The sequence below is a fragment of the Aspergillus neoniger genome, assembly GCF_003184625.1.
Source record: "Aspergillus neoniger CBS 115656 unplaced genomic scaffold BO87scaffold_2, whole genome shotgun sequence".
Lineage (NCBI taxonomy): Eukaryota > Fungi > Ascomycota > Eurotiomycetes > Eurotiales > Aspergillaceae > Aspergillus > Aspergillus neoniger.
In genome coordinates this window covers 496,064-521,525 of record NW_020291130.1, presented here as the reverse complement: position 1 = coordinate 521,525, position 25,462 = coordinate 496,064, and the positions used below count along the sequence as shown (strand labels likewise).

At 52.9% G+C, this 25,462-nt stretch overlaps 11 protein-coding genes across 11 annotated transcripts; 8 read left to right on the top strand and 3 right to left on the bottom strand.

Moving 5' to 3' along the window:
* Positions 1–579: 579 nt before the first annotated feature.
* BO87DRAFT_382203 (putative tubulin-specific chaperone c) lies at positions 580–1,975 on the top strand (the record flags this gene model as incomplete). The annotated part of the gene is made up of 4 exons (XM_025624594.1): positions 580–700; positions 750–943; positions 993–1,715; positions 1,769–1,975. 4 exons carry the CDS (start codon positions 580–582, stop codon positions 1,973–1,975), a joined length of 1,245 nt encoding a protein of 414 aa, XP_025484608.1.
* A 798-nt stretch (positions 1,976–2,773) lies between these two features.
* On the bottom strand, positions 2,774–5,303 carry BO87DRAFT_348948 (uncharacterized protein; the record flags this gene model as incomplete). Its single annotated transcript, XM_025620997.1, has 6 exons — positions 2,774–2,912; positions 2,963–3,180; positions 3,233–4,094; positions 4,141–4,346; positions 4,535–4,568; positions 4,733–5,303. 6 exons carry the CDS (start codon positions 5,301–5,303, stop codon positions 2,833–2,835), a joined length of 1,971 nt encoding a protein of 656 aa, XP_025484607.1. The 3' UTR covers positions 2,774–2,832.
* Positions 5,304–5,893: 590 nt separating this feature from the next.
* On the top strand, positions 5,894–10,143 carry BO87DRAFT_77617 (coatomer subunit alpha). Its single transcript, XM_025629552.1, has 8 exons — positions 5,894–6,100; positions 6,197–6,246; positions 6,307–6,626; positions 6,680–7,015; positions 7,072–8,038; positions 8,089–8,684; positions 8,733–9,817; positions 9,873–10,143. The coding sequence occupies exons 1-8, from the start codon at positions 6,071–6,073 to the stop codon at positions 10,125–10,127; spliced, it is 3,639 nt and encodes a 1,212-aa protein (XP_025484606.1). The 5' UTR covers positions 5,894–6,070; the 3' UTR covers positions 10,128–10,143.
* Positions 10,144–10,715: 572 nt separating this feature from the next.
* On the bottom strand, positions 10,716–11,630 carry BO87DRAFT_372341 (flavin-linked sulfhydryl oxidase; the record flags this gene model as incomplete). The annotated part of the gene is made up of 2 exons (XM_025622261.1): positions 11,230–11,630; positions 10,716–11,168 (listed from the first exon to the last, which is right to left on the bottom strand). Coding segments are annotated over exons 1-2 (641 nt in total), but the record flags the coding sequence as incomplete, so codon positions are not given.
* Positions 11,631–11,789: 159 nt separating this feature from the next.
* BO87DRAFT_372339 (putative transcriptional regulator) lies at positions 11,790–13,368 on the top strand. The gene is made up of 2 exons (XM_025622260.1): positions 11,790–12,297; positions 12,391–13,368. The coding sequence occupies exons 1-2, from the start codon at positions 12,040–12,042 to the stop codon at positions 13,219–13,221; spliced, it is 1,089 nt and encodes a 362-aa protein (XP_025484604.1). The 5' UTR covers positions 11,790–12,039; the 3' UTR covers positions 13,222–13,368.
* Positions 13,369–13,829: 461 nt separating this feature from the next.
* Positions 13,830–17,089, top strand: BO87DRAFT_372338 (putative AP-1 adaptor complex subunit beta). The gene is made up of 7 exons (XM_025622259.1): positions 13,830–14,167; positions 14,223–14,243; positions 14,314–14,445; positions 14,505–15,142; positions 15,198–15,766; positions 15,821–16,182; positions 16,245–17,089. Exons 1-7 carry the CDS (start codon positions 14,091–14,093, stop codon positions 16,693–16,695), a joined length of 2,250 nt encoding a protein of 749 aa, XP_025484603.1. The 5' UTR covers positions 13,830–14,090; the 3' UTR covers positions 16,696–17,089.
* Positions 17,090–17,177: 88 nt separating this feature from the next.
* Positions 17,178–17,949, top strand: BO87DRAFT_77526 (uncharacterized protein). The gene has a single exon (XM_025629551.1). It carries the CDS (start codon positions 17,234–17,236, stop codon positions 17,795–17,797), a length of 564 nt encoding a protein of 187 aa, XP_025484602.1. The 5' UTR covers positions 17,178–17,233; the 3' UTR covers positions 17,798–17,949.
* On the top strand, positions 17,597–19,486 carry BO87DRAFT_372337 (tryptophan synthase; the record flags this gene model as incomplete). Its single annotated transcript, XM_025622258.1, has 1 exon — positions 17,597–19,486. A coding segment is annotated over exon 1 (1,525 nt), but the record flags the coding sequence as incomplete, so codon positions are not given.
* A 1,447-nt stretch (positions 19,487–20,933) lies between these two features.
* BO87DRAFT_372336 (NAD(P)-binding protein) lies at positions 20,934–22,193 on the top strand. The gene is made up of 2 exons (XM_025622257.1): positions 20,934–21,752; positions 21,812–22,193. Exons 1-2 carry the CDS (start codon positions 21,303–21,305, stop codon positions 22,103–22,105), a joined length of 744 nt encoding a protein of 247 aa, XP_025484600.1. The 5' UTR covers positions 20,934–21,302; the 3' UTR covers positions 22,106–22,193.
* A 123-nt stretch (positions 22,194–22,316) lies between these two features.
* Positions 22,317–24,395, top strand: BO87DRAFT_372335 (threonine synthase THR4). The gene is made up of 3 exons (XM_025622256.1): positions 22,317–22,482; positions 22,577–22,902; positions 22,968–24,395. Exons 1-3 carry the CDS (start codon positions 22,429–22,431, stop codon positions 24,190–24,192), a joined length of 1,605 nt encoding a protein of 534 aa, XP_025484599.1. The 5' UTR covers positions 22,317–22,428; the 3' UTR covers positions 24,193–24,395.
* A 728-nt stretch (positions 24,396–25,123) lies between these two features.
* On the bottom strand, positions 25,124–25,459 carry BO87DRAFT_297873 (uncharacterized protein; the record flags this gene model as incomplete). Its single annotated transcript, XM_025619034.1, has 1 exon — positions 25,124–25,459. A coding segment is annotated over one exon (336 nt), but the record flags the coding sequence as incomplete, so codon positions are not given.
* Positions 25,460–25,462: the final 3 nt, after the last annotated feature.

Here is a 25,462-nt window from a genome sequence, read left to right as displayed (position 1 = left end):
TCGCCGAATTCCGAACGGCCCGATTAGTCGACGTCACCAACCATCTTCTGGGAGTCAATTACTCTCTCATAGCAGAACTGACCCAGTGAATTCTGGTCTCGTGCCACCACGAGCTGGACACGCTGCTTGTGCATGTCGTCCTAACCTACTGGGGTGGGTAATGCTGGATTCCCTTTGCTTCAATTCCGGGGGTGTCCGGAGGTGGACCGGCGGGTGATCGACTCGGCATTGGCCATCGAAGCGCGCTTGCCCCTCTCTGTCTCCCCCCTATCGCTGGGGTGGACTGATGCCCTGTCGTGCATTGGACGTGAATAGCTAATCCTTCGTGTGTCTGGAGCTTTCTAGCATTCTGCTCCCTTCAGCAAGGCAATATTCACCATCTCCTGCCTATTCAGTCCCGAAATTCAAGCTCCAACTTCTGCTGTCCCGGCTGCAAAAAAGTGAAGCGAGCTCGGGTCGACGTCATCAATACATCCCATCCGCCCCGTTCGTCCATCCCCAGAACGTCGTCGACTTGCGGTCTTCTCGTCCTTTCCCTATCCTCTTATACTTTCTACCTTCATCTAAATCATCGCCATTATGTCGATGCCTGAGTTTGACCCGGCCCGTCGGCCCTCTCAGTCCGAGAACCAAACCATTCTCAAGTCCGAAATCCCCTTGAAGGAACGGTTCTTCCGCTATTTTCAGCATGAGATCACTGGTATGATTGAGCTGATCCAGCTGATTACCTATGCTCTTCCTCTTCTCAGAAGAGAGGAATCTGACGCCTGTTCTTCCTGTAGCGCTCCAGGAACAGATGGATCGGCTGGCCGATACGTCGTTAGTGGGAGGTGAACGGACAGACGCAACCGATCACTGTCTGGCGGGCATTGCGCGCTTGTCCAACGAGGTCAAGGACGCAGCCAGCTACATCCCAACTTATGATCAGCGGATATATGCTGAGGTATACATCCTTCGTGCCTGAGTAGCGCTTGCCGTGCTGACTTTTCCAGGCCATCAAAGCTCTGCAGGACAAACTCGTCGAAACTCGAGCTGCCGTCGAGCCACGACCAAAGTTCAGCTTCAAGACCAAGAAGAATGCATCCGCCATCTCTCTGTCCGATGCAGCGCATCTCGCCGCTCAAGGTCGACGCAGTATTCCTGGGTTCCCCTCCCCTGACACATCTTCGGTCAGCTCGTCCGCGACACAAACCCCCATGTATCCGTCAACGCCGCTGAATGAACCCGACAACCGCCTCCATCTACAAAGACCGGAGCTTGCTCCGACCTCTATTCCTGCATTTACAGTGGACGAAGATGAGGATAAACCCAAGTCCGACGTAGGGGATGGGTTTGCCGCAACGGCCGTGTCCTCAGTGTCTGTAAACAATCACCATAACCTGCACATCATGCTGCCGTCCTCTGGCTCGACCGCAACTGTGCCCGCGTCCATCACCCATCTTCGCCACTGCGTAGTCGACATGTCCATTCCCACCGCCAACGGAAAGCCGTATACCAGTCTGACCATCAAGAGCGTTAAGGAGAGTCTGCTCGTCTGTGGCCAGATCAACGGCCCGGCCCATATCACGGGAGTGGAGAATAGCATTCTCGTGGTTGACTGTCGGCAGTTCCGGATGCACAACTGCTCTAATGTGGACGTCTACCTCAGCTGTTCCAGCAACCCGATTATCGAGGACTGCAGCAATGTCCGATTCGGTCGGAAACCCCGTGTTTACGTAGGTTGCCTCTATAATCATGTCCATTCTTCTACTAACGATGATAACTCTAGACACTCGATCACGATCGCCCAGATGACGAAGACCACTGGAGTCAGGTGGAAGATTTCAAATGGATCAAGCCGGAGCCCAGTCCCAACTGGAGCCTGCTGGATGCCGAAGACGCCGTGCCGGAAGAAGTCTGGGCGGAGATTGTCCCGGGTGGACCAGGCTGGTCGCTGGATGATATTCTACGTGCGATCAATATTTCATCTCATTAACTGAATGTGTGCCAGTAACGAGCTGAGGAGGGAGTTGGCGTCCGGTTTAACGAGTGTCACAGTTGTGATTACTGCATTATGAATGCGATGGGGACAAACAAGGTAAACATATTCTATGTACCGGACTGGGTTCCGCGATGCTAATGTTGCTTCTGAAGTACTCTCTTCTCTTGAGTGGTGGTCAATTTATGGCAGCTGGATAAATATATCTGGTGTCGGACACCCCACGGATTCATTTATTAGTATTTATTAGTATCCGCCTCTTATGGTTCAATTTAAATATCCACTTGGCAGTGTCCTATGCTAAATCTTAACTACTGAGTAAACTCGAGTTGTCGCTGCAGTTTAATGGTTGTACTCCAGATGCTGAGGGGCCGCGTCGGTTATCACCCAACTCGTACCCGCAAAATTATATTGACACAACTACAAATAACCCAATAGCCACTATTATACCAACCATCACCCAACTATTGCGGAACCTAAATTCTTGAATCTAAAACCTCACTCTAAACACCAACACCTGATTACTATCAAGACCATACCCCGACCCATTTCGCATACCTGAACCGACGCGAAATCCATGAACCCTGCTAAGTAATAGAAGTGCAGCTCCCTTGTTAACTAATCCCAACTACTACCTCAAAAGACCAGATTTAGAGGAACTAAAGGGATACTAGTGCTGCAGGCGCGTGGGTGCTTCGCTGCATGCAATTTCGCTTTATAGGATGAATTAGCCAGAGCCGAGGGTCTAGTCCAGTGGCAGTTCTCTACAGGCTCTGCAACAGAATAAATTCGAGTCATGTCATTTCGTTTCATTTCAATACTTGTTTTGAGATTCGTCACTACTTTTTGAGCTTTCATTCACCAGTCCAGGTCGTCGGCACTTTGGGATAGTTCTTCGCATCCAATCCTAGATCTTCATAGATGGTGTCATCGCCTAAATAGAAGTTAGTCATCCGATCACAACATATAGGCTTGGCAACTTACCACGTAGAGCTTCAATCCGCTCTTCATTCTCCTGTTCCAACTTCTCTAGTTCCTCGCCGGGCTGTGCTTCGTTGGCCTGCTTGTCGCCCTCTTCGGCTGTCGCGGCCTTGCCAAGGTCGTCGGTAGCCTCGCCAATCATCAGGAATTGTGCGTTGGGGTAGTCGATGAATTCTGGCTGCAACGGGACCCAGCGGTAGTCGCCGAATTTTTCGCGTACACTAGTATTATCAGCAAATATCCCTGGAATGATCTGGGGCAGCTATAGTGTACCTTTCGGGATACTCGGGGTCCTTTTGGATCTGAGCATAGGATGGGCCAGGGTATTTGGGGTTCTTCGACTGGATGACCCAACTGCCTCGAGAATGCAAACCAAAGTCCTCCTGGATGGATCCGATGGTCTCCGGAATGGTCAAGACATAAGCCAAGTGAGACGCCCGAGTCGTAGATGTGATAGCGTAGACGCCCTCGGCAAACGGTCTGGCCTCGGGAACGGTTCGTTCGCCACGGGTAGACGTTTCGTACGTATCGCCAGCAATGAAGGTCTCTTGGAGTGACTTCATACTCTGTCCGGCCTTTTCGACGAACCCCATATCACGTTCTTTACCAGAGGTGGGAAACTTCTTCTTGGGCAGCATCAATAGCCGGCACTTTGCGCCAGGTTCCACAGAGCCCTGCTGTTGATTCAATGTGGCACCAATGGGCGTTGGTCGCAGCACCAGGAAGCTCCGGGCAACATCGCTAACGCTTTGCGGGTCCGTCACATTTACGCGCGGTCGGTAGAAGAAATAGATGATTCCCTTTTCGAGTACGTTTGATGCGACCTTCTCCTCCCGCTCCTGGGACGTCTTGACTCCGGCTTCGGCGCCGTCAGCAGCAGGAGCGGGTTTCTCCTCTTGCTTTGTCTCTGGCTCTGCCTCGCGCTTCTCGTCACTCTTTTCCTCTGGCTTCTCTACATCATTTTCTGGCCTCTCCTCGGGGATTTCATCTGGCTTTGGTTGATCCTCAGCTTTGTCGGCGGGCTCAGCTGGTGCTGCTGCGGGCTCTTCATCGCTCTTCTGCGGTTCTTCTTCGGCAGGTTTCTCAGGTGCTTCTTCAGACTTCGACTCTGGCTTTTCCGGCTCTTCCGCACGTTCTGATCTCGTCAGCCCGAATCTCCATAGATTAACGGTACACTATACCTTCTGTGGTCTTCACTTCTTCCTCGGTCGTCGGCTGCTGATTTTCCTCGGGCTTTACCTTGTCATCCTCCTTCTTTCCTTTTTTCGGTGCAGGGCCCTTGTCAGAGATTTCCTTGCGCTTTGCGCCAGCAGGACCTCGGCTCTTGACATCCGGAGCAGCAGCAATGGCTTCCTTCGCCTTCTGAGCCGCTTGACGGGTGGACGTTCTAGTGGCGGCCATTGTAACTATTTGGGTCAAGTTTGAGAATGATCAATAGGCCAATTGGGAATGTATGCACACAGGAACCGCGAGTAGAGATGAATGGGCGAGGGGCATGAACGATCGACTGGTGGTCGCCAATGGAAGTCGTTGAGATTCGCCGGAAATGGCGATGAGAACCCCGTGACGTCATACAGGGTCCAGCCCGTTCTGGCTAACGCCGCGTCAACTACGTCACGTGTCGCATATAGATTCGGAGAATTGCGTCGAAAGGATGAGCGACAGTGTCAATCTCCCGCAATAATATCGCTCATTCATCTAGGTCCATTGCATCGGCATCAGTGTGACTGGAAGGCTGGGTTGCACTGTCATCTGTCGACGGAGACCTTGAACTGTAGCTCCCCGACGAGGTGGTTTCGCTGCTATCGTGCTGCCAGATCATCCCCGGGGACAAATGGTCCCTCGCGCATCTGCCTTTTCGGCGCCTCCTCTTGGGACCATCATTGGACTCGTCACGCTGAGCATTGGGTATAGAGTCGGAAGATGACTGTCGGAATGGTCGAGATGAACCGGTTGCTGTCGCGGAAGGCTTTCTTTTCTTCCCCCTCGTCCGGCTAGCGCTTTGGTCTGAGTCGCACTGGAGCCCCTCCATCGAGTCCACCAGCTCGCCCTGCCAGATCTCTGAGTTGTCCCCAACAAGTAAACGTATCGCCGGTTTGTCTGTGGTCAGTCCTGCAGCCTCAGTAGGCTCATCGTCTGGCTCCTCAATAGAATACGGTAGGACTACATCCGCATTCGCCTCATGTTTGTGAATGGTTGGTGAGTTACCTTCCAAAGGAACTGTATCTGCTCCAAACGAGATTCCCAGATCGCCTTGCGAGTTGCATGGTTGAGATGTAAAAGCTCCTGACCCATCGTGTGGTTGAAACGTAGGGGGACTTTCACTTTCAAGAATTTCCGTCATCCTGAGTCAGCCAAAGTCCAAAAGAGCGAATCTTGTATGGACGAAATTGCCCTTCTGAAGGTTAGCTGCTGCTCTGTAGAGCGTGACGCAATCCGCGCATGCGTTGCGAAACGGAAACGATGGTAATTCAATAGCGAACAAAGTCACCCGATGACGCTTTTCCATTGATTTAGATGTATGAACATATGAGACAAATGAAACCTCACAACCACGGCTTCAACCGCTTGTTGTAACAGACAGAAATGGCCCAGATAAGAGGAATCATGTCGGATGGTACTATTCTGAGGGGCCCAGAGGAGAGATGGACCCGACGGGGGAGATCCCGAAGAAGCATCGAGAAGGGGAGAGTGAGATCACACTCGAATAACCTCCGCCGAACTCCACTCGAACCGGAGTGAAGGAGGCAGAACTGCAGCTTGACTAAGTTCCCCCAAGTAAATTAGTTCACTGTAATGTTTGCCCCAGAATGTAAGAGAGAGCCTAAAAGAAGTGCCTGGCAGCTGCTCACCGCCGGGCCCATCATTGGCCCGCGGGACTCGCTTATTGGCTGCGACACAATAAGTCCACGTTTACCGCCATCCAAGACGGAACCACCAGCTGCCCAGAGTGACTGAGTCCAGACACTCCGAACTCCCCCCGTCGTCCCCCCTTTGCCCATTATCTCCCGCCGTTGTTGTGGATGCGGTGGTCGCCTTTCTGACCTCTTTTAATACCTGAGTGCGGAGCTTGCTTCTCTATGGTGCGGCTCCGGCCAACCCTCCTTCATCATGCAGTCCTCCCCAAACATGCTCACCAAGGTCCGCTATCCCCTCCCCATTGCCCAGCTCCCCCCTATCGCCGCGGAGCTGCTGCTGCTTTCAGGAACAGGAACTAATCTTCATCCTACTTGATAGTTTGAATCCAAATCCTCCCGCGCAAAGGGAATTGCCTTCCATCCCAAGCGGTCAGTGGACAATTGTCCTGTTCAACGCGTCGCAAACGAGTTCGACTGACCCTCGAACAGGCCATGGATCCTAGTATCCCTTCATTCATCCACCATCCAATTATGGGATTACCGCATGGGAACCCTCATTGACCGCTTCGAAGAACACGATGGCCCCGTTCGTGGCATTGACTTCCACCCGACACAGCCCCTCTTCGTCTCCGGAGGTGACGATTACAAGATCAAGGTCTGGAACTACCAGACCCGTCGTTGCATGTTCACACTGAATGGCCATCTGGACTACGTGCGGACGGTATTCTTCCACCATGAGCTGCCATGGATCCTTTCGTGTTCGGACGATCAGACTATCAGAATCTGGAACTGGCAGAACCGCTCCTTGAGTAAGTCGGAATCTGGCCACCTGTCCCGAGCGGTGCTGACAATGGCTTCACAGTCTGCACCATGACCGGCCACAACCACTATGTAATGTGCGCGCAGTTCCATCCTACCGAAGACCTCATCGCCTCCGCCTCTTTGGACCAGTCGGTTCGCATTTGGGATATTTCGGGTTTGCGGAAGAAGCACTCGGCCCCGACCTCCATGTCCTTCGAAGACCAGATGGCCCGCGCCAACCCCGCCCAGGCAGATATGTTCGGAAACACTGATGCGGTGGTGAAGTTCGTTCTGGAGGGTCACGACCGGGGTGTCAACTGGGTGTCTTTCCACCCAACCCTGCCCCTGATTGTCTCGGCGGGTGACGATCGTCTCATCAAGCTGTGGAGGATGAGTGGTACGTCAAGATACTTGTTATGGAGATATGGATCTCAGGCTGACACGGATGTATAGACACAAAGGCATGGGAGGTTGACACTTGCCGTGGACATTTCCAGAATGCCTCAGCTTGTCTGTTCCACCCACACCAGGACCTGATCCTTTCCGTAGGTGAAGACAAGACTATTCGGTGCTGGGATCTGAACAAGCGAACATCCGTCCAGTCATTCAAGCGCGATTTAGACCGCTTCTGGGTTATTGCTGCTCACCCGGAGATCAACTTGTTCGCTGCTGGTCACGACACCGGTGTCATGGTGTTCAAGTTGGAGCGTGAGCGCCCTGCCTCGGCTGTCTACCAGAACCAGCTCTTCTACATCACGAAGGAGAAGCACGTCAAGTCGTATGACTTTGCCAAGAACGTCGAGACCCCTCCTATGCTGTCGTTGCGCAAGCTCGGATCCCCTTGGGTGCCGCCTCGCACCCTCTCGTACAACCCCGCTGAACGTGCCATCCTGGTTACCTCTCCTACCGACAGTGGCGTGTACGAACTGATTCACCTTCCGCGCGATGCCACTGGTGCCGTTGAGCCTACAGATGTCAAGCGTGGTCAGGGCTCTTCTGCTGTCTTTGTTGCCCGCAACCGCTTCGCCGTCTTCAGCCAAGGCAACCAACAGGTGGACATCAAGGATCTGAGCAACTCGACCACGAAATCGATCAAGCCCCCGGCCGGCACCACTGACATCTACTTTGGCGGTACTGGATGCCTGCTCTTCATCACGCCCACCAATGTTGTCCTCTTCGACATCCAGCAGAAGAAGCAACTGGCGGAGCTGGCTGTGAGCGGTGTCAAGTATGTTGTCTGGTCCAACGACGGCCTTTACGCTGCTCTGCTCAGCAAGCACAACGTCACGATTGTGACCAAGTCCCTTGAGCAGGTGAGCAGCTTGCACGAAACGATCCGGATCAAGAGCGCAGCCTGGGATGACGCTGGCGTCCTTCTCTACTCCACCTTGAACCACGTTAAATACTCCCTTCTGAACGGGTATGTCTCCTTACAAGTGGTGAATGCTTTACATACTGACAACTTCACAGTGACAACGGTATCATTCGCACTCTGGACCAGACGGTCTACCTCGTCAAGGTCAAGGGTCGCAATGTCTACTGTCTGGATCGTAATGCCAAGCCCCGCGTTCTGGAGATTGACCCTACCGAGTACCGTTTCAAGCTTGCCCTTGTCAAGAGGAACTACGACGAAATGCTTCAGATCATCAAGACTTCCAGCTTGGTTGGTCAGAGTATCATCTCCTATCTGCAGAAGAAGGGTTACCCTGAGATCGCGCTGCAGTTCGTACAAGACCCCCAGACCCGCTTCGAGCTCGCGCTGGAGTGCGGCAACCTGGAGGTGGCTATTGAGATGGCTAGGGAACTCGACCGTCCCAAGTTGTGGAGCAGACTCGGAGCCGAGGCTTTGGCTCATGGTAACCACCAGACGGTTGAGATGGCCTACCAGAAGCAAAGGAACTTTGATAAGCTGTCTTTCCTGTACCTCTCCACTGGTGACCAGGAGAAGCTGTCAAGAATGGCCAAGATTGCCGAACACCGTGGCGATTTCACCTCCCGCTTCCAGAATGCCATCTACCGTGGCGACGTTGAAGATCGGATTCAGATGTTCAAGGAAGTTGACCAATGTAAGTCCATTACGAGCAGTTATAACGGGTTTCGCTAATCAGTCAAAGATCCCCTCGCATACCTCACCGCCAAGTCTCATGGATTGACGGAAGAGGCCGAGTCAATCCTCGAGGCTTGCGGGCTTACCGAGGACCAGATCACCCTTCCCTCCATCGAAGAGCCTGCGCGGGTCCCCCACCCGATTGTTCCCACCTTCAAGTCCAACTGGCCTGTCAAGGCTGCTGGTCATTCCTCTTTCGAGAAGGCCCTTCTTGGAGAGGTTGGCGCCGGCGACGAGGAGGCTGCGGCGATCGAGTTTGAGCCCGAGGAGGAGGACGAGGCTATCACTGCACGCGACACCCTCGAGGATGAGGAAGAGGATGTTGCTGGCTGGGACATGGGAGACGAGATCAATGTCGAGGAGGACGTTGACTTTGTGAACGTGGACAGCGCAGAGGCCGGTGCAGGCAGCACCGAGGCCGACCTGTGGGCGCGCAACTCCCCTCTGGCAGCCGACCATGTCGCTGCTGGCTCCTTCGAGACTGCTATGCAACTGCTTAACCGTCAAGTGGGAGCAGTCAACTTTGCCCCTCTCAAGCCCCGGTTCTTGGAAGTGTACAAGGCCTCCAAGACTTTCCTCCCGGCGACCACTGGCCTGCCCCCGTTGGTCAACTATGTCCGCCGCACTGTCGATGAGACGGATAGCCGCAAGGTCCTGCCTATCATCCCCAAGGACCTGGAGACAATCGCCAACGTGGATCTGCAGGAGGGTTACGCCGCCATGCGGGCCAACAAGTTGGAAGATGGTGTGCGGATCTTCCGCAACATCCTGAACTCCGTCTTGGTCAACACTGTCTCATCCGAAGCGGAGGTTGAGCAGGCGAAGAAGATCATTGAGACCGCTCGGGAATACATCCTGGCCATGACTATTGAACTGGAGCGCCGTTCCATCCCCACCGATACTCCTGACAACCTCAAGCGAAGCCTCGAGCTTTCTGCTTACTTCACGATCCCCAAGCTGGAGGTTGCCCACCGGCAATTGGCGCTCATGGCTGCCATGAAGCTGGCCTTTGCCAACAAGAACTACTCTTCGGCCCTCAGCTTTGCCAACCGCATGCTGGCTAACGGTGGCTCACCCAAGCTCCTGGAACAGGTAAGCAATACATGCCTTCTCCCTTGATGATTCGAAATGCTAACCCATGAGATAGGCCAAGAAGATCAAGGCGCAATGCGAGCGCAGCCCGCAAGACAAGATCGACATTGAGTTCGACCAATTTGCCGAATTCGATATTTGCGCTGCCTCGTTCACCCCGATCTACGGCGGCTCACCGAGCGTGTCGGACCCGTTCACGGGCGCCAAGTACCACGAGCAGTACAAGGGCACCGTGTGCCGGATCTCGCTGGTGACGGAGATCGGCGCGCCGGCCAGCGGGCTGCGTTTGTTCGTCCCCGGTCAGTACTAAGGATGATGACGAGATGTGACGGCTTTCCTTTTTATTTCTTCACGCTTGTAATTCCCCGTCTCAATGTGCAAACATGATAGAAATGGGCTTTCTCTGGTGGGGGGAAAAGGAGGATGGATTCTGGTTGGAGAGGAAATGTTGGCGCCCATGGCTGGAGGAAGCTCTCCTGCTTTGGATTGTCCCGATGTGTGAAATTCATAATTCCAGCGACGTTAGTATATTCATTCAACTATTTATTGTTATTGTTATTGTTTTGATATACTTTTCTTCTTTTCATTTCTTTTTCTTCTATTCTTTTTGCGAGACTGTTCTTGTACAGATAAAGAGGTGAGATAGTATTATCATATCATATCATATCATGATCAGATGCAGAGTAGAGATATCCGTCACCCAATAGTTATTATAGTACACAATGTAAACTCCCCACTCATCCCATCCTACCACCCTATGCAATGATAGCAGCAGCAGCAGCAGCAGTAGTCTATATCTATAATCTATTCATACACACCCCCCTCCCCATCCCCCACACATCAAATACAGAGTATGGAGATGAAGAATCACTCACACCTCCCATCCCCCCACCCCTTCCTCCACCTCTCCTCCCAAAACCTACAATCAAACTCACTCTTCCCCAATTTGCGGTTCACCTCATTATGCGCCCTACACATCCAATCCCCGAACTCCTTCCGTCCACCCAACCTAGGCTGATTCTCCCCACTCGGCTCCGCCATCCACGTCCGGAAGTCGTCCGCGCACACCCAGCACGGATACAACTTCGAGAATATCCCGAGGAACTGGCGCATCTCGGACTGTTGTTCGCTGGACGCTTGCGCCGGGTACGACGCCGTCAATGAGTGCAGGAACGTCCAGGTGGAGCGGCCGAGGGCTTCCGAGTCCGGTGGACAGTCTGTGTAGCCGGGGGTGGTGGTGAGGGTTTTCGGGATGGTGCTGCTGGTTGTAGTGGTGGTTGCGGTGGTGGGGGTCGATTTGGCTTGTTTGGTCAGGGCGCGCCAGGAGGCGGCGGAGGTGCAGAGGCGGCATCTATTCATGGGAGGTTTTGTTAGTTAGGGGGTATGTGGGGAGAGGATGGGGGAGGGCGTACGGCTTTCCGTCTTTGTCGAGGATGACTCCGTTGGGGAGTTTGGTCATGCCTGCGGGGACGGAGTCATCTTTTGTTGTCGCTGGTGCTGGGGCTTGTTGTTGGGTGGAGGAGGATGGTGCAGCGGGTGGTTGCTGTTGGTGGATGAAGAGGTGTTTTTGTGTGTCTGATGGTGGTGTTGTGTCTGCCATTGTGGGCTATGTAGGTGGTGATTGATGCTGGTGGGAGGTGGATGAAGGTATTCGGATGCGATGCGGAGAAGAAGTAGGACGCAGCGCAGAGCAGAAGTAGTCAATTCGGAAGAGTAGTATGTACACTGTAGGGTCTAGTATCCGAGTAGGGCAGAGACACGAAGGAGCAATATCCGCGACAGAGCTTAAGAGACAACTTCTGGGGAATTGATAGTGATTGATTGGTAATGCAACAAAAGAATGTCTCCGTCGAATCCCTCCGGCTTCTAGAATTGCCATGTGCCTGCTTTGTCAGCCGAGTTATCTCCGCCGCTCCGCCTGTGCCTTGCTTGGAGCAATGGAATGATGGGGACGTCCAAGCTTCGTGAATCCGTACACTATGATTGATCAACTAGTTAACTTGTTCTTTTCGCGTCAGTACGCGTCCTAGCTTGGACATCGACTGCTAGTGAAATAAGCTTCTGTACCTGACGAGATTATCAACAGTGCTGCAAGAACGCGATCGGTAACTTATCGAACTAGCTAATTAACTAGCGCCGTGTCCCCTCCTGCTAGGCACCGCGCGACAGTTGAGGTTATCGCAACGCAGTGCCATCTACCTCCATACAGTTATACAAGCGCAATGGCGCCACGATACGCCCTTTCAAGTTCCGAGCCCGAGTCGGAAGCTGAATCTGCGTCTGGTCGACCTGCCGATGATGTCTTGGAGCAGGCACTGCGTGATGCGGTTACGAAGGTGTACAAGTCGGGCAAGATGGAAGAATTGACGGTGAAGCGGGTGCGGCTAGCTGCGGAGAAAGCACTACAGCTGGAGGAAGGCTTTTACAAGACTCAGGGGGATTGGAAGACAAGGAGTGAGCAGATTATCAAGGATCAGGTGGTGAGTTTGCGGGTTTCCTGGCTGTCATTGGGTGCATGGCTAAGAGTGTATGATGTTTATGAAGATCGTCTACTGACTTGCTCATGTATACAGGAGGAGGAAGAGAAAGCTACCCAGGAACCCGTGCCGGATGACGAGGAAGATGCCGCTTCATCTGCTTCGGAAGACGCAAAGCCTGCCAAACGAGCGAGACCAGAGAAGCCATCAACTTCGCGCAAACGCCAGAAGAAAAGCACTTCGGAATCCGATGACGGAGATGCAGCCAATGGATCACCAGACGAGGATGAAGACAAGGTAGAAAAGGTCCCGAAAAAGCAGACCAAGGCAACACCGAAGAAGCAGCCATCGCCCAAGACTTCCGAAGACTATGTTCAAGATTCCGATGAGGAAGAAGGGGCAAAACCAGAGAAAGCTGAAGAGACGCCAAAAGACGACTCTGAGAGCGAACTTTCAGTTGTCCTAGACGAGGAGCCTAAACCGAAGCCGAACCGCAAGCAACAGAAAAGTGCCGAGGCACCCCCACGCAAGGGCAGGAAACAGACAACGGCAAAGGGAAAGGATGCGGATATAGACCCGAACCAAGCGGAAATCAAGCGGTTGCAAGGCTGGCTGTTGAAGTGCGGGATCCGCAAGATGTGGGCACGGGAGCTGGCTCCCTACGATACCCCCAAAGCGAAGATCAATCACCTCAAGGGCATGCTGAAAGACGCAGGCATGGAGGGGCGCTACTCGGTTGAAAAGGCTAACCGTATCCGCGAGGAGCGTGAACTCAAAGCTGATCTGGAGATGGTCCAAGAAGGAGCCAAGCGATGGGGTAAAGAAAGCGGCAGCGAGAACAGTGATGATAGTCGACCGAAGCGGCGGCTGAATCGCGGGCGGAAGAGTCTGGCCTTTTTAGAGAGCGAGGGCGAGGAAACGGACTGAGATGGTGGGACGATCAATGTGCGGGTTGCTGCATGATTTAGCTGTCGCAGTATCTGCCTGGCGCAGGCTGTGGGTCGTAATGACACTCGAGATAATTGAATAGTCCATGTTGGCACATCACGCCTTATTTCCCTGTCTTTGTTCCGCCCATACGTTGAGCCACCAAGCTAAAGACGGCGACGGAAGAGATGAAGAGGACGAGGTTGTAGAACTATATAGTATGTCAGTCAATAATTGGAATCATTGTATAGCGACACCTTGCGAGAGCTTACCGCTGTTCTGGAGTACTCGTTCTCTTCCGCCTCTGTTCTAGCCTCGACAAACAGGCGTCGGAGATTGGGTAGATTTGCCTAGAGTGGAGAGGTGAGTAGTAGCTTTTGAGGGGATAATTTTAAGTTACATACCATAGCTCTGGTAGCAAGTAATGCTGTTCAACAGGAGAAGGAAAGAAAGAAAGACGGAAGGCGGCGGCGGCGGTGGTGGTGGTGGTGACGGGGAAGCCAAACCGGGGAAGAAAGAGAGCGGCTCAGGTTAAGTTAGTGTTGGGTCCAGACACTCGCTCGCTCGACTCCCTGATTGTATCTGTCCTCCTTCCACTTCCTGCCCGGCCCTCTTGCTCCCCCCCATCAACACCCCTCTTCCCTCTTTTAGGGTCTTTTTCTATACTTTCTGTCTTCTCTTCCTTTAACCTTGTCTTGTTTCCTTTTACTCGTCCAACCATCCTCTGCCGGATTGCTGCCGTGTCCGGTTCTCTGAAGCTCTCGCCGCCTCGCATTAATTCCCCGCAGTCTCCTGCATTCCCACTTCCGATTCCATTTGGTTTTGCGGAGGCGCGACCCCGTCGTCGCTGAAGCCCGGTTTCGCTCAGCATGGCTATGAGTAAGATCAGGGGGGCCTTTGCGGTCCCCAGAAAAGGAGAGACCTTCGAATTGCGAGCTGGTCTTGTGTATGGTGTGCCCCGTGCCCGATCGGTGACCGACATCTTGCTGACCTCTCGACAGATCTCAGTATGCATATGAACGGTACGTCGACATGAATCTGCCTATGCAGAACTGCCGATAGCCCGTGATACATTCTCTGATGCGCGCATAGGAAGGAGTCCATTCAGAAGACCATCATGGCCATGACGTTGGGCAAGGACGTTTCTGCTCTGTTTCCGGATGTCCTCAAGAACATTGCGACCAGCGATCTCGAGCAGAAGAAACTAGTATACCTCTATCTCATGTGCGTGTTCGCTCTTTGATTTTCCAAGTGATCTCTACTAAACACTGGCTACGTACCAGGAACTACGCCAAATCTCACCCGGACCTCTGCATTCTCGCCGTCAACACCTTCGTACAAGACTCCGAAGACCCGAACCCTCTCATCAGGGCTCTCGCAATCCGGACAATGGGATGTATCCGCGTGGACAAGATGGTGGATTATATGGAGGAGCCCCTCCGCAAGACGCTTCGCGATGAGTCGCCATATGTCCGGAAGACCGCCGCGATCTGTGTAGCGAAGCTCTTCGACCTGAACCCCGCTATGTGCCTGGAAAACGGCTTCCTGGAGATGCTGCAAGAGATGATTGGTGATCCTAACCCCATGGTTGTCGCCAACTCCGTCACCGCACTGTCCGAAATCTACCATGCTGCCCCTGAGACGCAAGCCCTCAAGGTGACCTCCAACACTCTGCGCAAACTTCTTATGGCCTTGAACGAGTGCACGGAATGGGGTCGAGTCACGATTTTGACTACTCTGGCCGAGTACAGAACCAATGAAGTGACTGAATCTGAACACATTTGCGAAAGGGTTGCTCCCCAGTTCCAACATGCCAACCCCAGTGTTGTCCTGGCGGCCGTTAAGGTGGTCTTCCTCCATATGAGGAACGTCAACTATGAGCTGGCGAAGAACTACCTGAAAAAGATGGCTCCCCCGCTTGGTAAGATAACCATATATTCTGCTGACCCACTTTTTTGCTGATGTATGATGTTCAGTAACGCTGGTGTCATCGGCGCCCGAAGTCCAATATGTGGCTTTACGGAACATTGATTTGTTGTTGCAGAAGCAGCCTGACATCCTGAACAAGGAACTGCGGGTCTTCTTCTGCAAGTACAACGATCCACCTTACGTCAAGTTCCAGAAGCTGGAGATCATGGTCCGCATAGCGAACGACCGCAACGTCGACCAGCTCCTGGCAGAGCTGAAGGAGTACGCGCTGGAGGTAGATATGGACTTTGTGCGCCGCGCCGTCAAAGCTATCGGTCAAGTCGCCATTAAGATCGAAAGCGCTAGCGAAAAGTGTGTCAACACCCTGCTGGACCTCATTAATACCAAGGTCAATTATGTGGTGCAAGAGGCCATCGTGGTCATCAAGGACATCTTCCGCAAATATCCCGGCTACGAAGGAATTATTCCCACTCTCTGCAAGTGCATCGATGAACTGGATGAACCTAATGCGCGCGCTGCGCTCATCTGGATCGTTGGTCAGTATGCGGAGAAAATCAGCAACGCGGGTGACATTCTTGCTGGTTTCGTGGAAGGCTTCAATGAGGAGTTCTCTCAGGTTCGTTCATTTTTCTCGCCAAGCCTCTCGACCAATTGCTGATCCTTTGTGCAGACCCAGCTGCAGATCTTGACCGCTGTCGTCAAGCTCTTCCTCAAGCGGCCCGAGAAGGCTCAGGGGCTCGTCCAGAAAGTGCTGCAGGCGGCCACGGCTGAGAATGACAACCCCGATGTCCGCGATAGGGCTTACGTGTATTGGCGTTTGCTGTCCAACACGAGCGACCCCAATGCTACGAAGAACATCGTACTGTCTGACAAACCGCCGATCGTCACTACAATCCACTCTCTTCCCCCGAATCTCCTCGATCAGCTACTGGGCGAGCTCTCCACCCTCGCATCTGTCTACCACAAGCCTCCGGAGCAATTTGTTGGACAAGGCAGATTCGGTGCAGATGCCGTACAAAGAGCTGCCATCGAGTATGTTTTACTCTCGCTTTGCAAAGCTGGTTACTTGGAATCCAGGCTAATGAAAATCCTAGGGAACAAATCCAAAACGCTCGGGAGAATCCGTTGGCGGCAGCGGCGGCAGCAGCAGCTGTTACTGGCAGTGCTCCGCCTCCGCAAGCCCAGAGCAACGTCGAGAACTTGTTGGATATCGACTTCGATGGCACCGCGCCGGCATCTGCTCAGAAAGAACCGGGCGCTGGGATGTCAGGTCTCGAAGGCCTTGCTGGAACGCCCGTGCGGGTGGAATCTCCGGCCGCAGGGGCACCTTCTGGAAGCAACAACCTGGACGACCTGCTCGGAGTGTTTGGCGATGGCGCCGCCGCCACCCCGGCCAGCGGGAGCGGTGCTCCCAGTGGCGGTGCTGGTGCAGACTTGATGAATGGCTTTGAGGGGCTGGACCTGTCTGGAGGTGGCATGGCTTCACCACAACCTGAGGGAAGCCAACCAAAGAAGACAAACGAGGATATTTTGTCGTTATTCTGAGCGCAATGAGCCATGTCTGTATGTTGGCGCACGATTTCGTATAGCTGAATCGCAGGTGCGGGAAGGTTGAGCCAAAAGCACACATAATTCTGTTGATGCATGCCGAATATAGATCTATTTTTCGTTACTCTAGCTTGGGGTCTATCTTGATACTACTCTTGTCTATCTGCTTTTCTCCTGTTTGTCATTCTGGGTGTTTCCGCCCACCTGTATATCCATCTCATCATTGGACTTGACGAGCATTGATCAATTCTACGTATCCCTTACTTAATTGCACACTTCTTTCCCGGTCAACGCATTCAGGAAACTTTTCCCAACTTCAGGGGACTTGCTGACTTTGCATTTAACCATTCTAGCGGGGGGCCAGCAATGCTAGTTGGTCGGAACCGAAACCCTCCCTTGTCCGGGTGAGTCACGGCTGCTCATCCTGCCCGGACTTCCGGCAGTCTGTGAACCACTATAAATAGTCAAGCCATTCTCATGGCTCTCATCGCTTCTCTCAGACTGGAATCCATTGAACTCCTTCTATTACCGTGCAATGGATCAACTAAAGAAAACTTTCGCCCGGTGTGCGCAGGAGGGCCGGCCAGCCCTTGTGACCTATGTCACGGCTGGCTTCCCTACGGCAGCAGAGACTCCAGACATTATGCTTGCAATGCAGGCTGGAGGAGCAGGTATGCAATACTTCCTAGCTTGTATAAGTGACAACGTCCGCTGGTGTGCTAATGATGTGGTAGATGTCATTGAACTCGGTCTCCCTTTCACGGATCCTATTGCCGACGGCCCTACCATTCAAATGTCAAACCTTAAGACGCTCGATAACGGTGTCACCATATCCTCTATGTTGCAAATGGTTAAGGATGCCCGTCAAAAAGGTCTGCACGTTCCCGTTCTCTTCATGGGTTACTATAACCCGATTATGCGTTATGGGGAATCCGAGCTCCTCGCTGCGAGCAGGACAGCGGGGGTGGATGGCTTCATCATTGTCGATCTACCGCCCGAGGAAGCTGTTCGATTCCGGAACCAGTGTAGAGATGCTGGGTTAGTTACCTCTCTAATACCAATTGTTGAGGCAACATGGCATTGCTTGACCATCCACTGACACGTATCCTTTGGGCAGTCTTTCCTACGTCCCATTGATAGCACCGTCGACCACAGAGGACCGGATGAAAACTCTCTGCGGAATTGCCGATTCCTTTATATATCTTGTGTCCAGAATGGGTGTCACTGGTGTCACTGGCACTCTGAGCCACGATCTCCCGGAGCTGATGAAGCGCGTGAAGCATCTTTCTGGCGGAGTACCGGTGGCTGTTGGCTTCGGCGTCAGCACCCGTGAACAGTTCCTCGGTGTCACATCTGTCGCAGACGGTGCCGTCATTGGTAGTGAGATAATTACCCAGCTGGCGAATGCCCCTGCAGGCCAGGGTGCAGCTATCATCCAAGACTACTGCTCTCAGATTACATGTCGGACAGTCAAGCCAACTGAACCTCACTCTGTCCCGGAGAACACTCACCCATCTTCGTCATCATCAAACCTCCCTGTCTCAGACCAGTCAACAGAGGCGTCCAAGCCTGGCCGCTTCGGCACCTTCGGCGGCCAATACGTACCAGAAGCCCTAACGACATGTCTCAACGAACTAGAAGCCGGCTTCAACACCGCCATCGACGACCCAACCTTCTGGGCTGAATACCGTTCCTACTACCCTTACATCGGACGGCCCTCATCCCTACACCAAGCCCCACGCCTCACCTCCCACGCCGGAGGCGCCACCATCTGGCTAAAGCGCGAAGATCTCAACCACACCGGCTCACACAAAATCAACAATGCCCTGGGTCAGATCCTCCTCGCCCGCCGACTCGGCAAGACCGAGATCATCGCCGAAACAGGGGCCGGCCAACACGGCGTAGCAACCGCCACCGTATGCGCCAAATTCGGCATGAAATGCACCGTATACATGGGCTCGGAAGACGTCCGCCGCCAGGCCCTCAACGTCTTCCGGATGCGCCTCCTCGGCGCCACTGTCATCCCCGTAGAATCCGGGTCCCGCACACTCCGCGACGCCGTCAACGAAGCCTTTCGCGCGTGGATCACGCGCCTTAACACAACCCACTATATCATCGGCTCAGCCATCGGACCACACCCCTTTCCCACGATCGTCCGCACCTTCCAATCCATCATCGGACAGGAAACCAAAACCCAGCTGGCGCAGCAAATCAATCGTCTCCCTGATGCAGTGGTCGCCTGTGTAGGCGGTGGCTCTAACGCCGTCGGCATGTTCTACCCTTTCTCTGAAGACTCGTCTGTCCAGTTAATCGGCGTGGAAGCCGGCGGCGATGGTACCACCGGCCCGGAGCATCATTGCGCTACCTTATCCTCTGGGTCTGGTTCGGTAGGCGTGTTCCATGGAGTGCGGACATACGTACTTCAGAACGAACACGGGCAGATCTCCGGTACGCATTCCGTGTCTGCGGGGTTGGATTATCCTGGGGTTGGACCGGAACTGGCGCATTGGAAGGAGGTGGGCAGAGCGAGGTTCATCTCGGCGACGGATGACGAGGCGCTGGAGGGGTTGAGGTTGTTGTGTCGGTTGGAGGGGATTTTGCCGGCGTTAGAGACGGCGCATGCGATTGCCAAGGTGGTGGATGTGGCGAGAGAGATTGGGGTCGGTGGTCATGTTGTGCTGTGTGTTAGTGGGAGGGGGGATAAGGATGTTGATACGGTTATGGGGGTGGAGGGGATGATTTAGGGAAGTTTTCCAATAATAGTTTAGTTCTCTTTCGGGATATGTTTTAATCTATCAATCTATTACTTTTTTACTTGAACCTTTTACAGATCCCGAGTAGTATAAATGCAGCATGTTGAAGATGCCAATGGTATAATTAATTGCTTGGGTCTTTCAATTGACGTGAACCCCCAATATGAACTAGTAGAATGGATAAACAGAAATATACTCAGCAGAAGCTGCATACCTTACCCAAGTAATAGTACATCCACAACATGCGACGCTGAATGTAACACATAGGCTACTTAAAAAGTAGTAGTATAGATAACGCCATACCACCCCAATATGACCGATAGTTATAGATAGTTAGTAGCGGTCAACTATACGTAGTACCGTGTCACCGACATAATTCCGAGAATATTACCGAAGTGTACCCTCACGATAATTCATCTCAGTGTAGCGAATATGTCCTGATATTTTTTATCAATAATAAGACTGGAATAAGAATACCAGTCCGGAAATAATGTATGTAGCGAGGCAGACAGACAGACAGACAGCACAGTAAAGTAGGAAAGTTATCGCTATCTACAGTACAATCTGGATTAAAGATAAAAGATACCGAATCGGACCCTTGTTCGGAACGAGATTACATTGATTAGAGTGAGTCCCGATAAGATCCGATTCCTGCAAGGTTTCCGCGTCTTTTCTTGACTTGCGGTTTATCGGGCCGTGAAGAATAGAACTAAGAGAGATCACACCACGCTTGCCACTTAAATGACTGGGTATAATGAGTTTTTAAGAGATAGCTTTGGAGATAATAAAATCAATCAATTAACCTGTCCATAAGGCTGTAGGGAGGTTTTCCGACTTCGGTTTTCTTTATTTTTCATTTTCTCAGTGGGGGGGCTTTGTCCGTCCACTTTATTAGTCTCATTGTCCGGCTTTGGAGAAGGTTGAAGATTGGGAGAAATTGGAGAAACACTAGCATTAAAAAGTATTCGTTCAGTTACAATTAATAATTCAATCTAGAATAATAATAATACCCAACCCAATTACTGAGATTTGGTTTCTGTATAGCAAATTAATTTTGTAGTCTACAGGTAAGGTTGAATTAAGAGCATTAATAATGCTGCAAAACAAGCCGACGGATCGAGGTAAGACTCCGCCAGATGTCCATCGGAAAGACTCCATCTAGACCACAAGTACTTCTTCTCAGTGGGCTAATAGGCCATCGATGGGATATCCGCAATACCCGTGCCCTTTCCGCCTCTTCTTCTCCCTTCTTGGCTATTCTGTCTCTGGCCAAAAGTGGGCCATCTGCCGATCCAACCGATGAATGATCCATGGAATAGCAGTTGCCCCTCTGTAGTGGTTCCTGGCGTATAGCTTATAAAGAATTGGGGTTGTCTCCTATTCCTTGACTTAGTTGCACCTGTCATACTCCAAACCTAAGCATACCTCTGTCCACTCAATCATTCACAATGGCTCAAGATTACAAGTTTGAAGGATGGATGGGTCTCGACAAGGACTCCGCCGACGGAAAGATGGTCTGGCAGGAGTTTGAGCCCAAGCCGTGGGAGGAAACCGATGTTGACATTAAGATCACTCACTGCGGTATCTGCGGTTCCGATTTGCACACTCTCCGCAGCGGCTGGGTAAGGCATCTACCATTATGTATCGGTTGAGATACAGTTTCCAAATCATGGATACTAACCGCAACAGAGACCTGCCCTGTATCCCTGCTGCGTGGGCCACGAAATCGTCGGCACTGCCGTGCGCGTTGGATCCAAGGCTGTCGGTGGCATCAAGGTTGGTGACCGCGTGGGTGTCGGCGCGCAGAGCGATTCCTGCCTTGGTCGTCTGGGAGATTGTCCCGAATGTGCGATGGGCGATGAGCAGTATTGCTCCAAGAAGATCGTCGGTACCTACAACAATGTGCACCTGAACGGCGGCAAGTCTTACGGTGGATATGCTCTGTACAACCGCACCCCGTCTCACTTCGTTATCAAGATCCCCGACAGCATCCCTTCGGCACAGGCCGCCCCTATGCTGTGTGGTGGTGTCACCCTGTTCAGTCCTCTGAAGCACCACAACTGTGGTCCCGGCAAGCGCGTGGGTATCATTGGTGTTGGTGGATTGGGCCACTTCGGTGTGCTTTTGGCCAAGGCCATGGGTGCTGATAAGGTGGTTGCTATCTCCCGCAAGACTGGCAAGGCCAATGATGCGCTGGCTATGGGTGCCGATCTATATGTTGCTACGGATGATGAGCCGGACTGGGCTACCAAATATGCCCGGTCTCTGGATCTGATTGTCTGCACTGTTTCTTCGACCAAGGTATGTTTACCCCATTATACGCATAAATTTGGGGGCTTCGGGTACTAATGGGGATATAGATGCCCATGACCGAGTACCTGGGCCTGCTCGCGACGGGCGGTGCCCTGGTCCAGGTCGGACTTCCTGATGACGGTGTTCTCCTGGCCCCTGTCGGCAAGCTGCAGCGTCGTCTAAAGGCCACCAGCTCCTTTATCGGCAGCCCCAACGAGATCCGTGAGATGTTCCAGCTCGTTGCCGAGAAGGGAGTCAAGGCGTGGATTGAAGAAATCCCGATGAAGGACGCCAATCAGGCCATTGTGGACATGCACGCGGGTAAGGCGCGGTACCGTTATGTGCTGGTAAATGAGCAGTGATGTGATGATGGTGATGATTTACGAAGTATGGAGTTGTTGGAGTTTAGTTGGAGAAGAGGACAGCGATGTTGCACAGAGATAGATAGAGATAGAGATAGAGACTAAAATGATACCATTTTCGTTGACCGAAACAGGCAGGTGGCGGGCACGTGGTTGCGAGGGGCGCCGCAGTCGGAGGCGCTAAACCCAAAGTGGATTTTTCCCCTCGGCCTTCGCCGCGGGGATCTTTCCGAATTGCCTCTTTGACTCAGACATCTTTATCACTCTTTCTCCTTCTCTCCTTTGGTCCTTACTTACTATTGCCTCATTAATTTCTATTCACAATGTCGCCTACTCTCTCTCAAAGATTCCTGAGCACCCGCGGTGGCTCCTACGGCGTAAGTGACATCTCCCGCCCAGATCATATCTCGTCGCCTATAAATCCTCTCCTCCCAGCGGAGTCAATTGCTAACTGACTATCTCCAACAATAGCTTTCCTTCGAGGAGGTCGTCCTGAAGGGTCTCGCCTCCGATGGTGGTCTCTTCATCCCCGAGGAGATCCCTACCCTCCCCGCCGGCTGGGAGTCGGAATGGCGCGATCTCAGCTTCGAGGAATTGGCCTTCCGTATCATGTCCCTCTACATCTCCGAGTCCGAGATCCCCAGTGAAGATCTGAAGGATATCATCAAGCGCTCCTATGCTACCTTCCGCCACCCCGAACGCACTCCCATCGTTGAACTTGACGCCAAGCGCAACCTTTACCTCCTCGAACTCTTCCACGGTCCGACCTTTGCCTTCAAGGACGTCGCCCTGCAAAAGTAGGTTTACTGGAAACTGCGCATGTGTGAGGAGGACATCTGGTGCTGACCTCGGTTTCAATCAGTCTCGGAAACCTGTTCGAATACTTCCTGGTGCGCAAGAACCAGGGCAAGGAGGGCAAGGACAGACACCACCTTACCGTTGTCGGTGCGACAAGTGGTGACACTGGGTCTGCTGCCATTTACGGCCTCCGTGGCAAGAAGGATGTCTCCGTCTTCATCCTGTTCCCCAAGGGCAAGGTTTCGCCCATCCAGCAGGCTCAGATGACCACCATCCTTGATGCCAACGTTCACAACCTCACCGTCGAGGGTACCTTCGATGACTGCCAGGACTTCGTCAAGGCCCTGTTCGCCGATCCCGACATGAATTCCACCCACAACCTCGCCGCCATCAACAGCATCAACTTCGCCCGTATCCTGGCTCAGATCACCTACTACTTCTACTCCTACCTCGCCCTGACCAAGACCCCCGGCTACAACAACAAGATGAGATTTGTCGTTCCCTCCGGTAACTTCGGCGACATCCTGGCCGGTTGGTTCGCCAAGCGCATGGGTCTCCCCGCCGAGAAGCTCGTCATCGCCACCAACGAGAACGACATCCTGGACCGTTTCTTCCGCACCGGCGGTACCTACAGCAAGAGCGACAGCAAGGGTGCCGGCGTCAAGGAGACTCACAGCCCTGCCATGGACATCCTGGTCAGCAGCAACTTCGAGCGTCTCCTCTGGTTCCTGGCATACCAGACCAGCGAGGCCAGCACGGCCGACGAGCGTCGCAAGCAGGCTTGCGACAACGTCAGCAACTGGCTCAACCAGCTCAAGACCGAGGGTGGCTTCAGCGTGCCCCCTGCCCTCTTCCAGGCCGCTCAGGCCGAGTTCGAGAGCGAGCGCGTCAGCAACGACGAGACCATCGCTCAGATCCGCTCCACCTACCAGTCCTGCTTCCCGTCCAACCTGGGCCCTGGCAGTGCCAAGAGCTCCAAGACGGGCGGTTACATCCTGGACCCTCACTCCGCCATTGGTGTCGCCGCATCCCTGCGCTCCATCGAGCGTAACTCTGGCGTTAGCCACATCTCCTTGTCCACGGCCCACCCGGCCAAGTTCGCCAGCGCCGTCGACCTGGCCCTCCGCGGCCAAGACGGCTATGACTTTACTGAAGTCCTGCCCCAGGAGTTCATCGGCCTGGAGGACCGCGAAAGCCGCGTCACTGCCGTCGGCCCCGGTGCTGGCTGGGAGCAGGTGCGCGAGATCGTCAAGGCTGAGGTCGAGCAGGAGTTGGAGGGAAAGCGGTAGGCACTTAATCATATAACCTGCATATCACATTTAGTTATCGTCTTCCTTTTGCAATGTCTGTTTGACCAAAAAGCCAAGCTACGTCGATGATATCTCACGATCTCCATGTTTCTTTCTCCCTTTACTTATATCTTACATCCTGTGCATCTTTGGCTCTTCCCATAGATCATATTATATCATACCATACAATCAAGATAGATGTTTCAATCCTGAGATGGTTATACTAGATATTCCAGAATTAGGAGAGATGAACGTAGATACGGATAATGAAACTGATGATGTTGCGGCAGTACAAAACGTCAACCGTTCAACCCCGTTCTATGTTGCAAGATACTTTTGGCTTGTGGATTGGCTTAATCCCGGAAGCGAAGGAGGGTACGTACTTAGGGATGTGAGAAAATCACGACACATGACCATCCATCTAAGTGTCATTGACTACAACCGACGACTCATGCTACATACTGTTACTATTCCGGGCAACGTAACCCGCCGGGACCGATACGACATCAACCACACGACCCACAGAGCAATACGGACGACGACGTCTATCTAAATATATCTCGATCTTCTGTCCACAAGTACAAATTATGCATTATTATGTATTAGAGCATCATTATCTGACACAAAAGCCAAATACATGACTCCTCACCAAAAGCCCTTGGAAACATTCCAGACCAAACAATGTAAGGATATACACATTGGCACAGGTATGCGTTAGGAACTTGACAAGCAAGGAGCCCAAAGGAGGAAATCACGAAACGAGATCAAGAAAAGTAAAGTAATAGACAAAACAGTAATAAAAGCCAAATTTTTCTAAATGGGACCGTACCGTACCGTAACACCGGAGATAATATGGGGTTATCTTAGTTGGGTGAACATCGCGATCAAGTGTAGCTTGATCGTTAGATCACTCATACCGGACTGAGCCAATTTAGAGGAGAGCCATGACACCCATGACGGCCGCCAGGAAGCCAGCCGCGGGCTGCATGTTGGAGGAGGCGGCGCCAGTGAAGGCTGGGGAGACGCCCGTTGCGCCAGTGGTCTCGCCGGGGGTAACGGGAGAGACACCGGTGGTTTCTTCGGGAGTGACGGGGGAGACGCCAGTCGCGCCAGTGGTCTCGCCGGGTGTAACGGGAGAAACGCCGGTGGCAGTGGTCTCTTCAGGAGTGACGGGGGAGACGCCGGTCGCGCCGGTGGTCTCTTCGGGGCTAACCGGGGAGACACCAGTGGCAGTAGTCTCTTCAGGAGAAACTGGAGAAACGCCGGTGGC

What these genes read in the sequence shown, in the direction of transcription:
- BO87DRAFT_77526 (XM_025629551.1), top strand. Translation starts at nt 17,234, where the DNA reads ATGGATCAACTAAAGAAAACTTTCGCCCGGTGTGCGCAGGAGGGCCGG.
- BO87DRAFT_372335 (XM_025622256.1), top strand. Translation starts at nt 22,429, where the DNA reads ATGTCGCCTACTCTCTCTCAAAGATTCCTGAGCACCCGCGGTGGCTCC. An exon ending in CCCGCGGTGGCTCCTACGGC is followed by an intron (nt 22,483 to 22,576) that starts GTAAGTGACATC and finishes CTCCAACAATAG; the next exon opens with CTTTCCTTCGAGGAGGTCGT. An exon ending in AAGGACGTCGCCCTGCAAAA is followed by an intron (nt 22,903 to 22,967) that starts GTAGGTTTACTG and finishes GGTTTCAATCAG; the next exon opens with TCTCGGAAACCTGTTCGAAT.
- BO87DRAFT_372339 (XM_025622260.1), top strand. Translation starts at nt 12,040, where the DNA reads ATGGCGCCACGATACGCCCTTTCAAGTTCCGAGCCCGAGTCGGAAGCT. An exon ending in AGATTATCAAGGATCAGGTG is followed by an intron (nt 12,298 to 12,390) that starts GTGAGTTTGCGG and finishes TCATGTATACAG; the next exon opens with GAGGAGGAAGAGAAAGCTAC.
- BO87DRAFT_372336 (XM_025622257.1), top strand. Translation starts at nt 21,303, where the DNA reads ATGGGCGATGAGCAGTATTGCTCCAAGAAGATCGTCGGTACCTACAAC. An exon ending in GCACTGTTTCTTCGACCAAG is followed by an intron (nt 21,753 to 21,811) that starts GTATGTTTACCC and finishes ATGGGGATATAG; the next exon opens with ATGCCCATGACCGAGTACCT.
- BO87DRAFT_372338 (XM_025622259.1), top strand. Translation starts at nt 14,091, where the DNA reads ATGGCTATGAGTAAGATCAGGGGGGCCTTTGCGGTCCCCAGAAAAGGA. An exon ending in GAATTGCGAGCTGGTCTTGT is followed by an intron (nt 14,168 to 14,222) that starts GTATGGTGTGCC and finishes ACCTCTCGACAG; the next exon opens with ATCTCAGTATGCATATGAAC. An exon ending in CTAGTATACCTCTATCTCAT is followed by an intron (nt 14,446 to 14,504) that starts GTGCGTGTTCGC and finishes GCTACGTACCAG; the next exon opens with GAACTACGCCAAATCTCACC.
- BO87DRAFT_77617 (XM_025629552.1), top strand. Translation starts at nt 6,071, where the DNA reads ATGCAGTCCTCCCCAAACATGCTCACCAAG. An exon ending in CCCCAAACATGCTCACCAAG is followed by an intron (nt 6,101 to 6,196) that starts GTCCGCTATCCC and finishes CCTACTTGATAG; the next exon opens with TTTGAATCCAAATCCTCCCG. An exon ending in ATTGCCTTCCATCCCAAGCG is followed by an intron (nt 6,247 to 6,306) that starts GTCAGTGGACAA and finishes ACCCTCGAACAG; the next exon opens with GCCATGGATCCTAGTATCCC.